Source organism: Ambystoma mexicanum, chromosome 7p (genome assembly GCF_040938575.1).
Source record: "Ambystoma mexicanum isolate Mex_15411 chromosome 7p, UKY_AmexF1_1, whole genome shotgun sequence".
Taxonomy (NCBI): Eukaryota; Metazoa; Chordata; class Amphibia; order Caudata; family Ambystomatidae; genus Ambystoma; species Ambystoma mexicanum.
The window spans coordinates 491,350,731-491,367,734 of NC_090939.1; the positions used below are offsets into that span (position 1 = coordinate 491,350,731).

Sequence of the window (17,004 nt, forward strand, 5' to 3'; positions counted from 1 at the left end):
TCTTCCGTTATCATCCCTCCCCCTGAGTCCTGTATGGACTGTACTTGTCCCTTGCATCTGTCCTGCCTTTCTAGCCAAGCCAGGGTTTTCCCAGCCTTGTCTCCCGTTTCGTGTATTTGGCTACCTACCGTCCAATGGGCTACCCTAGCATTGTCTAGTGCTATGTTTTTTAGGGCCTACTGTGCTGAGACTAGAGCTTCTTGTGAAGCCTGGGATCCCGACTCGAGGAACTCCTCCTCCTTCCTTGGCGCCAGCTCCTCTGTCTCCTCTATTGCCTGGCATGTTGTCGGCAGTGCGCCGACACAAGGGAGAGAACATCCCCTCGAAGCACTGCCTTGTAGTCTTCCCATAGTGTGATTGGGGCTGTCAACTGAGCCCTTGTTTAGAGTGAAGTATCCCGCCTTCCTGCTGGATAGATCCCCCCATCACCTCCGACATACCCAGGTAGTACGTGTTGAGGTGCCAGGCTGTGCTAGGTTTCGTTCGCCCATCTTTCAGTACCATGAGTAGAGGGGAGTGGTCCGAGAGGCCTCTGGAGAGAAATGTTGCAGACAGCCACGCCACTTGTGTGCCATGCACTGTGGGACAAAGAAGTCATCTATCCTGTACAGAGACTTGTGTGCATTGGAGAAGAACGAGAACCCAGATTATGCGCCGTTTAGGACCCTCCATGTGTTCACCAGTCCCTGTGCGGCTGCGAAGGAGTGTAGCTTGATTGGGAGGTGGGGGTTTCTATTGGCCGTGTGTGATCTGTCTCTACCCACTTCCATGACTTTGTTGGAGTCCCCCCCCGCACCCACATGCCTGCTTGTTCAGTAATTATTGTCGCTTGGAGATCATTCAGGAGTTCAAGCGTGAGCAGTGGGGGTGTGCGTATACTGCCACGGTGCCCCAACTATTCCCCCACATTTCCCTGGTTACCACCATGAATCGCCCTCTCGCATCCGCCAGCACCACCCTCAGTTGGAATGGTAGCCTCTTGTGTTTTACAACCATTGTCCACCTTGCCCCTCTCAGGAAACCTGCGTGATAGGCCAGTGCATACTTGGACCTCTTGAATATTCTGCATTCTGTGTCGACCAAATGTCTTTCTGTTAGGAGGACGATGTCCGGTGAGTGCCTGTTAAAGAACTGGATTACCAATCTCTGTTTAATGCTGGAGCCTAGCCCATTGATGTTTCATGTCAACAGAGATACACCCCATCATGTGCCATTGGATCCCCGGAGATTTGTCTTGTGTGCCCTGTGAGCCAGTATCCTTCTCCCTATTCCTGGGGAACCCAAGCCAACCCACACACCCTGTGCTAGTCGGTGCAGTGTATGCCTGTACCGTCCACTCTGCCTCCCTGGTAAACTAAGCGACCAACCAAACTGAACTGGAAGAAAAAACACCCTTATCTCCCCACCCTGTGCCTCCCCCAACCAGAAGCACCTGTCGCCCTAACTCCACATCATCAAGCGGACGTGGGGTAGACCAGTTCAACCCAACTCTTAAGCCCCAATTGGCAAGCTTTGGTACTGACCAGTACCCCCCTTGCCACACTTCCCCAACACCAACTGTGAGTCCCCTCCCACCCTGCACTTCTCCCCAACTAGAAGTACCTGTTGCCAAACCTGTAGGAACTAAGCCATGTGAGAACATTTACGGTGTTGTCTGTGAGAACCACCTCAGCTCTTCGATGTCCCCCGTCGGGAGCTGCTGCCTGGAGGATTCATCAAAGTAGCAATCTTGGGCCCCAGAAAGCTTGTTAAGCAACTTCTCCAAACTCACATCAGAGTGTCAGTGTTCCACATCTGCACAGTCAACCTGCTTTTCCACTCCCTGGGGTCCCACTGTCTACCTCCTCAACATGCGGTTTCTCCACCTCCAGTGGGGCCAGCCATGTTTCGGTGATGTCTCCCTGGACTGGATGATCTTTTGGTGTTTCCCGGCACAGGCCAGAGAGAACGTGTGTCTCCAGCCAGTCCCAGACCTCTTTGGGGCTGTGAAACAGGTGTACCGTAGTATTTTAGTAGAGTAAGAGTGTGGCCAGAAAGAAAAGTGTGTTATTTAATGCTGTGATCTTTGTACTTCCCTTGTGTAGTCTGGGTAGAGGACAATCCAGTTGCCGTTGTAGGTAATTGTCACCCTTGGCCTGTGTAGGAGCGTGTCTCTGTCACTATAATTCAGGAGATGCGCTATCACAGTGCGTGGAGGGGCCTCCAGCACAAGTCGGTCCATTGGGACTCAGTGCGCACGTTCAATTGTAAAGAAGTTTGAGAGTTTCTTGGTTGCCATAAGGTCCGTAGCCAGCGTTCCAAAAATAATTTGATAAAGTGTCCTTCCTCCTTTTCCGGGAGTCCGAGTATGCAAAGGTTATTGCGGAGGGACCTGCCTTCATTGTCCTCCGCCCGATTTTCTAAGGTGAGTAATTTCTGAGACATTGACGACAGCCGTTCCTCCATGTTCTTTAGCGCATCCTCATTGTCCAATATGCACTGTTCTGCCGCTCCCACCAGCGAGGTCAAATTGCATAGGTCTTGCCGTAGGAAGGAGACTTCAGAGAGCAGACCATCAATTTTGGTTTCAACTGATGATCTAGATTTACCGATGGCGGCCATACTGTCTGTGAGCGATATTATCTGCCCCGGTTCTGCACATTCCCCATCTACAGCCATCTTCTCCCGTTCCAAGGAAGTGGGTGTCAGGACACTCGTCATATAGCGGTCTATTTTGGTCTGCGCTGTCCCTTTTCGGGGCGTGCCTTTCACCATAGCCGTGTGGGTTGTTGGTTCCAGGAACGTGCAGTCTCCACACTCAGTCCTACTGGCCCCCTCTGTTCTCGGTGGATTGTCAGCCCCAGTATATGTACCAGTGAGGAGAGGGGGGGTGAGCCAGCGAGGGTCTCCAGGTCGTGAGATGTAGTGCTTCTTCTCTGGGCCTGTGGGCGTGTAGCACGCCCAAGTAGGAGCGATCAGTGCTCCTGCTGGCTGGGCGTTGGGCACCAGGGGCTGCCGTGTACAGGGGAGCACGACCCAGGGTGTTTTGTGTAGCTGATGGTCACTGCTCTCACAGAGCCATGCCACTGTGCGCAATTGGCGCCACAGGTGACCCACAGCTGTGTGTATCTTCTCTTTTGCCAGGCACTCTAGTCTCTATCCAGAGCAGGTCTCCCCATGCTCCGTTCTATCCAAGCAGCCGGATCGGTTGATCTTCTGCGGCAGGGGGAGGCCACCACCTTGCACCCTTGGTCACTTGTAATGGTGCCTCGGTCACCGTGCGCCAGCGTTATCCCCCTCTGGTCTACCAGGACTCGCTTCATTCACCACTGCATTCTGGGTTTGTGCTGGACAGCTCCTAATTTCGGGTTAGGTCTCTGGTGGCAGGGATTGACCGGTGGCCCCCTCGGCGGGTTCTTGCAGGTCTCACAAGCCTCCTCCACGGCCACCAGCAGCCGGGCTCCCCTCCAAGTGCTCGGACACACACGACAAAGTGGTCCATAAGGTTGGACCACACCTCAGGGTTTGTCCCTCTTCTGTGCCTGGCTGCCATGACAACTGATCACTGCGGGTTAACACTAGGGCCCAGGTTTGTTCCTGCTGTTTGGTGCCTTTGGTCCACTTTCAATCAGGACGCCAGCATGGCGGGTGGTCTCTTTGTGGTTTGTGGAATCCGCCTGATCCTGGGCTTCGCTGCTCCGATTTTCTCCAGTTTTACTGGGGGGATGTAGCAGAGGAGTTTCGCAGACGTAGTGTTATAAAATTGCTGGGAAAACCAACCCACAAACGGGATTTCAACTTTGTATTGCAGTAGCCCCGGCAGAGCAGCCGGGACTCAACAGTGCCCCCCGCTAGCCCACTTTCTTAATGTGGCATGGTATTTTTTTTTTTTACATGCTCATTTACGCCCCTGCACTTTCAAAATTCAGCAGTCGCCACTGTGGTGGGGTTTGCATACCAGAGATCCAGTCCTAAAAAAAAGTGGGGGGAAACGTTGGCATACCAATTGAAGGTGGCGTCATCCGAAATAAGCATACCAAGATGCCTTCTGAAAAAAGTGTGGGGCTCTGTCCACCCTCATGTACCCTCGACTTGAGCCCTGCCAGGTGCCCATATAACGTGGCCCTTATGCAGGCTGTAACTGCTACTACTTTGTTAAAGACTTGTACAAGAACCAGAACATATACCTGAATTACCTGGAAGTAAATGCAATAAACCAGCAACCTTCCATCATGCCTCTCTACTGCATCGTCTAGACTTCCATCTTCATTTAGAACACAAGGGCATTCACTTGAATGCTAACCTGTTAAATTCTAGCGATTTCAAAGACATGATGCACCTTTCCCTAGGAAAAGTGGTGACGCGAAGGGGCGGGGCCAATAGATGTGTGGGTGGGGGCTCACGTCCAGATTTTACGTTGAGGAAATGTGTTAAACCTAAAATCTATTTTGCACCATAAACGGCTTGTAGTCTCACCTAACTGACGTGAAATTGGGAACGCCACTCCACTCTAGTAAGGATTTGCTCGTCGGAATTAAATAACAGCAGACTTTAAAGAAACGCTTCAGGCATAGGCGAAAGCAACATACACAGCCTTCTGGTTTGCTTTATTGCTCGGATCACATCCGCCTTCCAAGCCATTCTACTTCGCTCCAGACACTCCCCATCTTTCTCTTGTTCTTTGCTCCTTTTTTACAGCGCCTCTGGGCTATGACGCTCCCATGACCGCGCCTGCGCCTCTCCTTCACTAGGGAGTAGAGGCGTGGCTTTTGGGGAAAAAGCTCCCGATCCGGATCTAGGAATCTGTTTCACTGGAGCTGAAGCACGAGGAGGGTTAAGGGGAGTGGTCAGAGGCGGCCTGTCTGTTTATGGGTGTGGCAGAGGGTCAACACAAGCCTACCCTTTCAATGAGACCCGCCCAGGGGAAGTCAGAGGGTGGGTGCAAAGAACGACCACGAGCGCGTTCTCGACGATCATTGAGTGAAACAGATACATTTCCTGATTCTAATATGGCCGCGGCAAAGAGCGGTACCAGTGGAACATTGTGGACAGCCAATGTATATTAATATGGGAGATGTTTTGCCTGTCCATAACATGGCCGACTCGTCTAGGTGTTTTATGATGTTGACGGCGGCGCGCACGGGGCAACGTCTCCCTTGTTTCGCCCCTCCTCCTCATCCTCAGCCTGAGAGGTAGGAGGGAGCGCACGTCAGCTAGCCACGCCATCCCCCGCCCCTCCGGTGAGCGCACCCGCCCGGTGACACGGATTAACGTCCGGTATCTGTGTGCTCCCCAGTGATGAGCGGCACCGCAGCCCCTCCCCCGCCCTGCTAGCCTGGCAGTGGCACAGCAGCCCCATAACCCCCCCACCCAGGAGCGCGAGGCGGGGCGCCCTGGGCGGATGAGGAACCGTGAATAGAGAGAGCGCCTTCGCTGAGTGCGGCCCTATAACGGGGGAAGCCCCCTCACCAAAAGGATTGTGGTTGTCTTGGTGATTACCCAGCTGGACCATGGCGGACGACGACGTGCTTTTCGAGGATGTGTACGAGCTGTGCGAGGTCATCGGGAAGTAAGTTGTACACCACCGGCACTTGGGGGTGACAACCGTACAAATGGGGGCCTGGTTTACACCCCATATGCTCATGGATTAAGGCCCAGCGCCTTCAATGACAGCGTATTTGAGGGGTAGACCAGTTCTCTTGGAACAGCTCTCTTCCTTGGGGAAATAGGAGGCTGCACGAAGTACCGCTGACAGTAAATGAATGGGGTGCTGGAGGGCGTGTGCCCACCAGTATGAATTCATAAATCCATCATATTGTGATTTGGGTGAACGAAATCTTGAAAGCGACGATACTGCTTTGCTTGTTCGCTATGCATACATTGAGGGGAAAGAGCACGGAAGGGCCTAAAATGGTTTTGTGGTTGAGGGTTTGGTGTATGCATGACCAATGCTTTTGGGCATATACAATCTAGGGTCTCTAAATTCGGGTTCTTTTGTGCATGGTCAATTGAACGGTTCCCTTTTCCATGTGCGTTTGTGTGTAGGGTTGGGAAACGATGGACGCTGAAATGCTCATCGGTGCCTAACCGGGGTCGTTTGTTGTGCACGGAGAAAGCAGATCCCGTGCATACATCAGTAAAAAGGTTATGTGCTTCTGCTTCTCCTTTTCACAGTGCACGCTGAGCCACTGGCGTTTGGGTATGAATTAACCGCGAGCTTCAATGTAAACTTGTAGTCCGTACTTCATGCTGTCTGGAGGAGGCAGTGGTCCTGGGCATGAGCAAGTGAGGCTGTGGTGTGCTTCTATCTTTATTTGATGTAGAATGACGTGGGTTTAGGTGATGTGCTCATGTGGTGCATGGAGAAAGCTTTGCTGCTCCTGCCTAGCAAAGGCATGAAGGTAACAGTATGCGCCTGTCCTATGCTTGTGTTCTGTGTGTGCGTGAACGGGGTGGCTGGACCCTGTATTGAATTTGTCAGGAGTGTGCAGTGCTGCTAATGGTACACAGATCAGATATTGCCATGTCCCTGGACACTCCTTTCTAGGGCTTAATGCATGTGCCCCTCGGGTGGTTGGTTTTGCTGATCCGACGACTAGGGTTTTTACTGTGATCCCGAATACACTCTGGTGCACATGTCCAAGAAGGACAGACGTTTTGTTTGACAGCTCTCATCCTGCCGACAGTGAAGTCTTGGGTCCTGGTGAGCTTCCCAATTGTCTGGTCTTGTTAATTATAAACACGACGTTCACTCCCGAACTGCTGTTTGCTCTTGGATGCTGTATTGTATTTTTTTCGGGAGTTTTCCCTAAATGCAGATTATGCAGCTTTCATGCTGGGTGTGTCAATGTTGGCTTGAGTACTGTAGCCATTACACCGATGTTTACCACTTGCATCGTACCCACGTTGTGGGATGTTCGTTAAACTCGACAGTATTGTGCGCAGGAACGATATGTCTGCTTTGACTGGCCTCACACACAACCCAGGTTAAATATATGACGATCCTTAGTAGTTAAATATTATTGTATGTTGCCTTCACGTGCGCCTATAATCCACCGTTGCTGTCAATTATGTGCCCTTTGGTGTACTGCAGAGGTTTGCGAGTGGCTAGCATTGGAAAAATCATATTATTTTGCCTACTCGGGCAACTTTTGTTTTTCCTCTGATATGTTTTCTATTAATTATCACCATGTCAGTAGTATTGTAAATCGTTTTGCTCCTAGTGCACATCTCATTAATAGTTCTGCTGGCTTTGCTTGTATTACCTTTTTGCTAGGGAGAAGCGGCTCAGATGTGTTATTTACCCTGTTTCTGTTAACTTGTATACAAGAGGAGGCCTGTGTACTTGTCATTTTGTCTACTGTTACGAAACTGGTGTGTGTTGAAGAGTTAATTTGAAACCTCCTAATAGATTGCAACTGCAATAATTGACGGTCACATTTTTAGTTTTGACTTTTAGGTGGACATCACCTATTGCATTGGAATACAGCTGGAATGGAGATGACGCTCGCATTTTGTGGGTGTTTGGTTATTAAGCCACCTATTGACTGCTCTTTTGAGCCAGCCATATCAAGTAGTACCATTAAACGTTGGCCTTCTATTGTTGTTGCAAAGTAGTTTGCCAATAGCTAATTTCTGCTGTAAATGCGTTAATGGTGTAATAACAATTATGTATTTACCACGTGTGCCTCAAGCCACTTCATGTGCCCTGTGCACTTAAGTCTTTTTAAAACCAGCATCGACAAAGCTAACAGTGTTGCCTTGTATACATGTATCATATAGGTGTTTTCCAGGGACTGCTAGCATATGCCCAGGCAATAGCACAATTTTCCTGCTGTTGCCAACTGGTCAGTTAATACGATTATGGCAGTGGCTGGCAAATTCCTAGCTCAAGTCTACTCAAAAGCCAAAACTGTTAGGTTTACAGATGCTGTTTTATTATTAGTGGTTTGCAGGCCAAAAGAAATGATGAGTTCTGTAAACTGTTACGTTTGTCCCCAGTTAATATGGATGTGGATTGCTGCAAAGGTTGCATGGCCTGGTTTGGGACAAATTGTCAATTTTGGATGCATATGAAGAACAAAGCTAACTTGCTTCCTTGTTTGGGCCCGCCCCCTGTATAAGGGCCCACTTAAGGTACCTACCTTTCTTGTAGCTTGCAATTTGAATAGTGGGGAGCATATCTCTGAAGAACAGCCAAAGAGACAGCAGAAACGAAAACAATTATGTTCTTTTGACTTCTAATTATGTTAGGCTTTCCCTTCTGAATCCAAAAGTTGCAGTTACTTCAAAATAGGCATCCTGCCGACGTGAAGACGCCCAAGTTAATGACGTTGTGGTGGAAGGGGGGTGTTCTGAATTTGCCACCTTAATCTATGTTCTACTGACCTTCATTGTTTTTTATAGGCTTTTACTTGTCACCCCTAGTAGTTTCGGTATTTTGAGAGGTCGATGTGAATGCTGATTCGAAAGGTAGAGCTTTGCTCTGGTTCTTAAATGGCCAGAGAGTTCTGTTCGTTTTGGGTAAAATACCAGACGCAATACCTTGTGTTGTGTTATGGAAGGTGTACCTGCGTGTCCAAACGTGCCACTAAATGTCCAAGGCAAACTTGTTTTTCCAACTGGTCTTTGCATATTTGACTTTTTATGCCTGAACAATGTGAACCTGCTCTGTAAATGATGCGTCAGGGAAACTGTACAGGATTGTGCATTTGTGGGGTTTCTGTTGGTGCGTGCACTGGCAGAGTGTAATGTCCAGTAGTCCTGCTAACTGATTTTGATTTGTGTAATTAAATGTTTTGTAAACGCCGGTAGTGCGTGACAGGTCATGTGCCTAGACTATTTGAGTTTGTTAAACTCTGTGTGCCTCCTGAGCTTGTATCCACACGGAGAGGGGTTTGCAGTTCCTTTCTACTGTAAAGACGTTTTAGCAAATATGACCTTTTTTTGTTCCATTTCATTTTTTTTTATATTTGAGGTTGCTTAAAGACTTATCGTCTTTTTTGTGGCAGATATTTGGATATCTATTATAGTTGTAAAGATTAAACATTTTATCTGTACCAGTCAGTAAAAATGTCATAGTTGGGGTGAGCCGACTATCGTAATAACTGGTCGTTTAAGGACTGGCTTCAGTATTGTGTTCCTTACTATACCAAGGTTTGAAATTGAGGGGAGTTGGGACCTATTTAGCTCCTGCTTGTAGTCAGGTTAGCTGGTTATGAACAGTAACCCGGGGCTACGGCTCCCCAGGCAAACTGATGCCGAACAAATACACCCATCTCTGTGAGTTTGGGACAGTGTAAAAATACACGTTAGTACACATCTATACAACATTTAAAGTGTAAGGGGTAATAAATAGTGAACAAAATGTTATGTTTGGATCTTATGTGGAAATTGGATTTGCGGAACGCTATGCACTGGCTCCTGCTTCTTCAGTAGTAGCTCCTGGTTGCTGGTGAATGCTGGATACCCAGGAGCTGCTTTTACCTCCTGTTTATGCAATCTTAATTTCGAGCCCTGTATATGAACTACTGTTACTAAATTATGCATATGAAACTTGCCATGGTCACAATTGATTGTGTACTGGTTACTATTGGAATAGGAAAAGTCTGCATGCATGCTTTCATATAAGGTTTTCATATATTTTTTGTGATCCAGTAACGAGTAAGAGTAAAAGGGGGCCTCCATCCCCTCCCTTTTAACAACATTGAAATAATTGGCGGTTTTCTTTTCAATTCCTAACATCACGGGACTTTGACAATTGTTACAAAGTATCCATATTGGATCTCATTGCAGGAAACTCCTTGTTCAAATGTGGCTTGGACTTCACCTTTGCCATGTCCACTTCTGTGGGTGCACATGTGTTTGTTTGGGCATTTCCTCTTAGCATCATTTAGTCTGGTACTGGTGCTGTTTTTTGGGACAATGAAACGGATGGAAAACCCACCCAGCAGTACGTTCATGCGCCTGCCCCCATAACATCAGAACCCTTTTAATCTTTGTATTTGTATTTTATTTATTTCTATAGCGCACCAGGCCAAGGGGCAACCGGGCGCATAACTTGGATACAACATGATGAAAGCATAACAAGGCAGTATAAATGTTTTTACAGCAGAATTTCAAAATTTACAATCAGGAGAATAGCAGTAAGAAGATAAGCAGAATGCATATACAAGCGTCTGTCAAAGTGCAAGTAGGGCAGTGAGCCAGTGTTAGATGTCTTGGGAGGACAGCCAGGCTTTGGTAAGGTGTTTGAATTTCAGGAAGGAGGGTTCTGCTCTCAGCTCATTAGGGAGTGAGTTCCAAAGTTTGGCTGCCAAGATGGGGAAGCTGCTTCCACCTGATCTTTGGAGATTGAATCGTGGGATGACAAGGCAATTGGCTTGGGCCGATCTGCGAGGTCTAGTGGAGCTATGGGAGGCAAATCTGTTCGCCAAGTAACAGGGAGCTTGGTTGTGAAGGCATTTATGGGTGAGAGCCAAAGACTTCAAGGAAATGCGGTGTGGGATAGAGAGCCAGTGAAGGTTACGCCTAGTATCGGAAATGTGCTGGCGCCTGGGAATGTTGAGGGCCGCTCTGATCGCATTGTTTTGGACAATTTGTAACTTATTTAAGTTACAGCGATTAGTACCTAGGTAAAGGGCATTGCAGTAGTCGACCTTGGACAGTACGAGGGTCCTCGCCAAGGTCACGCAGTTAGCTGTGGAAAGGAACGGGCGACAGGCCGTAATGAGCTTACAAGTATAAGCTGCTGCTGATGAGACTGAGTTGGTTTGTCTAGTCAGGGATAATGTCGAGTCAATGTAAATCCCTAAGGTTTTAGTGTCCTTAGCAGTAGGGATAGTATTCCCGTCAATGGTGAAGGACTTAAAAGCAGGGTCAAGTTTCGTGAGTTTTTGTGGTGAACCAAGAATGAGGAGCTCTGTCTTTTCATCATTTAGACAAAGTCCGTGTTGAGCCATCCAAGCTTGGATGACCTGGTAGATGGCTTTGATGGCGAGGGAGTCAGTCGTGTAGTCACCTGTGATAGGGATTAGTATCTGGGTGTCATCAGCGTAATTGGTGTACGTGACACCCAGATGGTCCAGAATATCAAAAAGGGGTTTGGTGAACACGTTATATAACGTGGGCGAGACACAGGACCCTTGAGGCACGCCACAGGCGACCGGGGCCGGTGGGGCGGCTGCTAATGGAGAGAACACACGCATTGATCTGTTATCGAGGAAGGAACTGATCCAGGGTGAGGCTTTGTCTGAAGTGTGCAGCTGATTTGAAGTGGTGACAAAGAATTTTATGGTTAACAAGATCAAAAGCCACCAAGAGGTCCAGGAGAAGTAGTCGCGCAAGTTTGCCTTTGAGTTCTTCGATCTGCGTTTTTAAATCGATAAGGGCAGTTTCAGTACCGTGGCGTGGCCGAAACCCCGATTGCCTGAGTCCCAGAAGTTTGTTTGATTCAAGGTATTCTTGATTTTGGAGGTATGGCGCACGGTCAAGGATTTTTAGTAAAAATGGGACAGTGGTGATTGGCCTGTAGTTTGTGGGTATGCTGGGATCCAAGGTAGGTTTTTTCAGGAGCGGGATGACCCAGGCATCCTTCAGGTTGTCCGGTACAATCCCAGAGCTAAAGGAAGAGTTAATGAGTGTAGTGATGAATGGTGCTAGGTCACGAGCTGCTTCCTTAATAATAGGCGCAGGACAGAGGTCACCATGGCAGTTGGAAGGTTTAAGGCTGGCGATGATCTTTTCCACTTCAGGAATGGAGAGAAGCTAAAAGGAGTCAGAGAATCTGGGAAGGAGTGGTTTATAGTGGGTGTACGGATCGGTGGAGGGTTAGATTGAAGGCTAGTTTGTTTGTTGTTGATTTTAATTTGAAGAGTGGCAATCTTGCCTAGGAGAGCCTCTTGGATTTTGGAGCACCAGGTGCTATCTTTGGTACAGGTGTCAGGTGCAGTAACAGGAGTTTCAAGTTCTTTTAGGATTTTAAACAGTTCTTTGGTGTTGGATTTGGCTTGTTCGATGCGTTTATTGTATGTGTCTTTTTTTTGCCTGGAGTATGGCTTCCTTGTAATAGAGGGTGGCCAAAAGAAGACGCGATTTGTTGGCTGGAGAGTGGTTACTTTTCCAATGAGATTCCGCAATTCGTTTATCTTTGCGTAAAGTTCTAAGCTGGCGTGAGAACCAGGAGTTCAGGTGGGCTTGAGGTTTGGATTTTCTCAGTTTAGAGGGTGCGATGGTGTCTAAGGCTTTAAGCATAGCCCGATTAAAGGCGTCAACCAAGGCCGTGGGGTCAGAGCATGAGAGAGCCTGGTCATTGAGAGCCGGAAGGAGGAGAGGGAGGAGTCTGTCGCAGGTGATGTCACGTTTATTGCGAGTGGCCGTAGCAGGTGCAATGCTAGGAGAGAGGCTGACAGATTTGGACCCGATATTGAATGTAATTAAGTTGTGGTCAGTCCATGAGCACTGTTGGTTGGAGGTGATGTTGATGGGACAATTATGGGCGGCTAGCAAATCAAGGGTTCTACCCTTGTCGTGGGTGGGTTGGTTTATGAACTGTGTGAATCCAGCATTTCGTAAGGATATTGTCAATGGTCGTGGCAGCAGTGTCCTTGGGGTCAGAAAGACCTAGGTTGAAATCCCCCAATATCGTGACCTGGGAATTGGTTTTGGTGTTGTGAGTGATGATGTTAGAGATGTCCTCCGCGAAAGTGGATAGCGGGCCAGGTGGCCGGTAGAGTAGATGGAAGGTGATAGAGTGGTTCGGGGTAACAGCTAATTTAGCTGTCAGTGCTTCCAGAGTGGAAAAGTGGTGCGTGGCAGAGAGGTGGAGGTTTAGGGCATTTTTGTGGATGATGGCAATGCCACCGCCTTTGGACTGATTGAATTACGATCATGTCTGATAATGTTATAGTCTGGAGGGATAGCGAGGGAGAGAAGAGGACCTGAGGCAGGATGGAGCCAGGTTTCGGTAATAGCGATAAAGTCAAGGTCGAGGTTGAGGATGAGGTCAGCTACTTCTAGGGCGTGAGCCGAGAGAGATCTGGCATTGATTAACGCACCATTGACGTTGCTTAAATTGGGGGGATTGGAAAGGGATGGTGGAAGATTTGGCATAGGTGTGGACGGTGTAGGGGTCTGAGGCAGTTTGTTACGATGCGCTGAGTGATGGGAAGCGTGGGTGAGTCGCGAGCCAAGTCTGGCATTTCTCAAGGTGATGGAGCAAGGTATGTTTGGTAAAGGTCTAGTAGCAAAGTGTTGGATCCAAAGGGCTGGGTTATTGAGGTAGAGGTTGGTGTGGTGAGCGTAGGATGGCATAGTTGTGGTGTGATGCAGGTGAAAGTGGAGGACGGGGGCGGTGGTGTGGTTAAGTACGGTCCAACCAGAGTGCAGTATAAGGAGGAGAAAGGTGGGCAGTAATCTAGTGAGTAGGACACTGAAAGTGTACATGGGTGAGTTTATAGCAATTAGACTATTGGTGAGCGGCATGTTGACCTAGTATAGTCTAGGAGCAAGTGGTCTGATAGTGACCAAGAGGGCGACCATAAGGCACAACACAATTGCAGTGGTCTGTTAGCGACCATAAGGCACAACACAGTTGTAGTGGCTCGTTAGCGACCATAAGGCACAACACAGTTGTAGTGGCTCGTTAGCGACCATAAGGCACAACACAGTTGTAGTGGTCCGTTAGCGACCATAAGGCACAACACAATTGCAGTGGTCTGTTAGCGACCATACGGCACAACACAGTTGTAGTGGTCCTTTAGCGACCATAAGGCACAACACAATTGCAGTGGACTGTTAGCGACCATAAGGCACAACACAATTACAGTGGTCCGTTAGCGACCATAAAGCACAACACAATTGCAGTGGTCTGTTAGCGACCATACGGCACAACACAATTACAGTGGTCCGTTAGCGACCATAAAGCACAACACAATTGCAGTGGTCCGTTAGCGACCATAAGGCGCAACACAATTGCAGTGGTCCGTTAGCGACCATAAGGCACAACACAGTGGTCCGTTGGCGACCATAAGGCACAACACAATTGCAGTGGTCCGATAGCGACCGTAAGGCACAACATAATTACAGTGGTCCGTTATCGACCATAAGGCACAACACAATTGCAGTGGTCCGTTAGCGACCATAAGGCACAACACAATTGCAGTGGTCCAATAGCGACCATACGGCATGGTACAATAGCCTTGCAGGTTAGTCAAGACATAAGCTTGGTGAAGGCAGAACACGGAGAGACCCCTATAGTGCTGTGGTAGTAAAGTCAGCTATAGTAAGACGGGTGAGGTCTGTAGTGATCAGATGGCGCGACACAAATCGGTGTATACTGATAGTGATCATAGGGTACAGCAATAGTCATAGGTGGATAGTTATTGACCCTGGGGCAGAATACACATCATAGGATACAGTGCACACGAGATATGAATAGGCCAGGATAGCATAATCCGATGAGGCAGCTGTATGCTGCAAGGCAAGGCGGTAGTTAAGCAGATGACGTTGTGCGCATATCGTAATAGGCAGAGGAGTTAGTACGGAATTAAGCACATGCCAAGTTAGAGGTAGGTCAAAGGTAGTATGCTGGTAGGAGATGCTGCCATAGAGATTGTTAGCTGTGCGAGTAGAGATTCTACAGCAGTGATGTACTCTCGGGTGGTGACCGCCGATAGCTGGAAGAACACTATTCCTCCGCCTTTGCAAGGGACTTCGCTCTGAAAAGCGGCGAACAGGGGCAAACAGGGTCGAATGGCCTTAAGAGGCCTTCGGATGGCCGCCGGCTCTTCCGCCTGCCGGCGGATGTTTGTATTTAAGTAGAAATACAAATACACGTTGCCTAGTAGAGGCGTCTCAGCCTCGTTTCCGTGCCGCATCGCGCCTGACATTTTGAAAAGGTGGATGTCGGCGCGTGCGGCTTTAAAGCGAAGATGGGGGGCCAAGGGTGCCAGGGAGGCGATGGGGTGCCCAGGCAGGGCAAGATGCAGCATCAGCTGGTGTCTGCGGGCGGGGAGGGCCGGCTGCCGCTCGGATGCAGCGTGCTCCTCGCCGGGATCTCCTTGCCGGGTCCTCGTTCCTGGTGGGTGTGGCGCCTCCTGCCCTCTCCACAAGTGGGGATGATTTACCTATATAAGGACACGAGACGAAGTGTCTTCATAAGGGGAAAAGTCCAGAAGCACATAGCCATGACCTACTTCTTTTTGGCTTGGTTTTCTATTTCCCTTTTTTTCTATAGCATTTTTATTCAATACCTGGCAATAGTGGTGGTACATTTCTATCGGCTCTGGGAGGCCTGGTATGTTGTTGTTTTATATAGTGCACTTGCTGCCATGTTGATGATCCCTGCACTTCTTAGGGCTTGCAGGAGTAGAGGGACTAAAATAGGATTACTTTGCTGTAGCGCTGATACTTGCAGACCTAAAGCAAACTACTCTGTTAAATAAAATTTAGTTTTTTTAAACCACCATTCATTCTTTGGGATGTGGCCTGGGTATCCCCTGATGTGGATGCACACGTTTATCTGGTCGGTGTCTCTGATGAGGTCGAGTGCTATGGTTTGCCCCGTGTGTTCTGTGGGCTAGTGTTTGGTTTAGGCTTCGGATTGTCTGTTGTTCTTTTTCTCAGCTTATGCAATGTCTGTCTCTTGGTGGTTGTGGTTGATGCGTTTGGTATAGCATGTTAACGTTGTGTGGTGAATCTGGCGATCAAAGACTTGAGGGTCCTATTCCAAAGCCAGCCCGAGTTTGTCAGCCCCAGGACTTGACTTGCCTCATTAAATGGCAGTGGGTCCCCTCCACCCCCCCTCGTATAGGTGCATAACACTTAACGTGTTGTCATGTTGTGTCCTGTCTGGGGTGCAGTTTGTGATCCAGCCCATATGACGGTAATGCTCTGATACTGATCCAGACTCGAAACTTTTTGAATGGGTGAGTCCAGCATAGCCCAAGTGTCGGGCCTATTATAGGGTGCACCTTAATCTGCGTGGGTAATTTGGTCGCCAGAATAGCTAGGACCTCTTATGGGGAGTATGGAACCAGTAAGGACGGCTCTGTCGTCCTCCAGCTTGTACTGTCATCCTGATTAAACCAGCGCTTGGCCCAATAAACTTGTGCCGCCTGATAATACCCCTTCCATGATGGGAGAGCTAGTTCCCCATCTGCCTTTGAGCCCTGTAAAACATTGAATTGAAGCCGTGCCGTCTTTCCCCGCTATATGGACTTGGAAATACGAGTGTCTAAAGCCTTTAACATTTGGCAGGTAGGCACTGTGGGGATAATTGTGGACAGATATCTGTTTCAGTAGGGAGTTTATTTATCCTACTTGTAAGTGATAGAGCCAGCAAATCCTACTGGTTCAGGTCTTGTTTAATTTTGTCAAGGACTGGAGGATAGTTTAGATTCAGTATCTTGCTATGTAACGCACTAATGTTTATATATTTGATGCGGTGTAGTTGCAGTCTAAAAGGGGTGATACCAACAGGGCCCCAGGGGATGTCAGTTCTCAGAGGAAGGATCTCCAATGTATCCCAATTAATTTTGTAGCCCGCCATGGGACCGAATTACTGAAGGAGTTACCGGATCTGTGGAAGCAAGGCAATACATTTACGGACGTATGTGTAAGTAGATCGTCCACATACAAACAAATCTGGTGTTCTTCCCTTTCCCTAGATATGCCCGCCCACCCTGGATCATTCCAAAGCTTGGTTGCTAAAGGCTCTATGCTTAGAGCATATAGAAGAGGGGATAAGGGGCACCCCTGTCCTGTTCCTGTGTGCAAATAAAAGGGTGCCATTCGTGGTCACAGAGGCTTTGGGATCCGTGTAGAGTAGTTTGACCAATTTTGTAAACGCAGGTGGGAGACCAAATTTATGAATGAAAATCCCATTGGACCATGTCAAATGCCTTTTCGGCATCCATGGTGGCGATTGCATCCTCTGGGTCTGATTCCCCTGCTATGATGTGGCGTAGCCGCCGCACATTGTCGGTTGAGAGTCTGTCACAAATGAAGCCTGTTTGATCCCTATGA

The 17,004-nt window shown here is 48.5% G+C and overlaps 1 protein-coding gene across 10 annotated transcripts in view; it reads left to right on the plus strand.

Annotated features, from left to right (window-relative positions):
* Window positions 1-5,221: 5,221 nt before the first annotated feature.
* The window catches only part of CASK (calcium/calmodulin dependent serine protein kinase), a 2,777,982-nt gene continuing 2,766,199 nt past the window's right edge, over window positions 5,222-17,004 (plus strand). For 9 of the 10 annotated variants that reach the window (XM_069636508.1, XM_069636509.1, XM_069636512.1 and 6 more), the window contains exon 1: window positions 5,345-5,548. In XM_069636508.1, the coding sequence (XP_069492609.1) occupies window positions 5,490-5,548 (59 nt within the window). In that variant the 5' untranslated portion in view covers window positions 5,345-5,489. Of the gene's footprint in view, window positions 5,549-17,004 lie in introns of all 10 variants that reach the window. The other variant, XM_069636511.1, reaches the window with a different exon arrangement.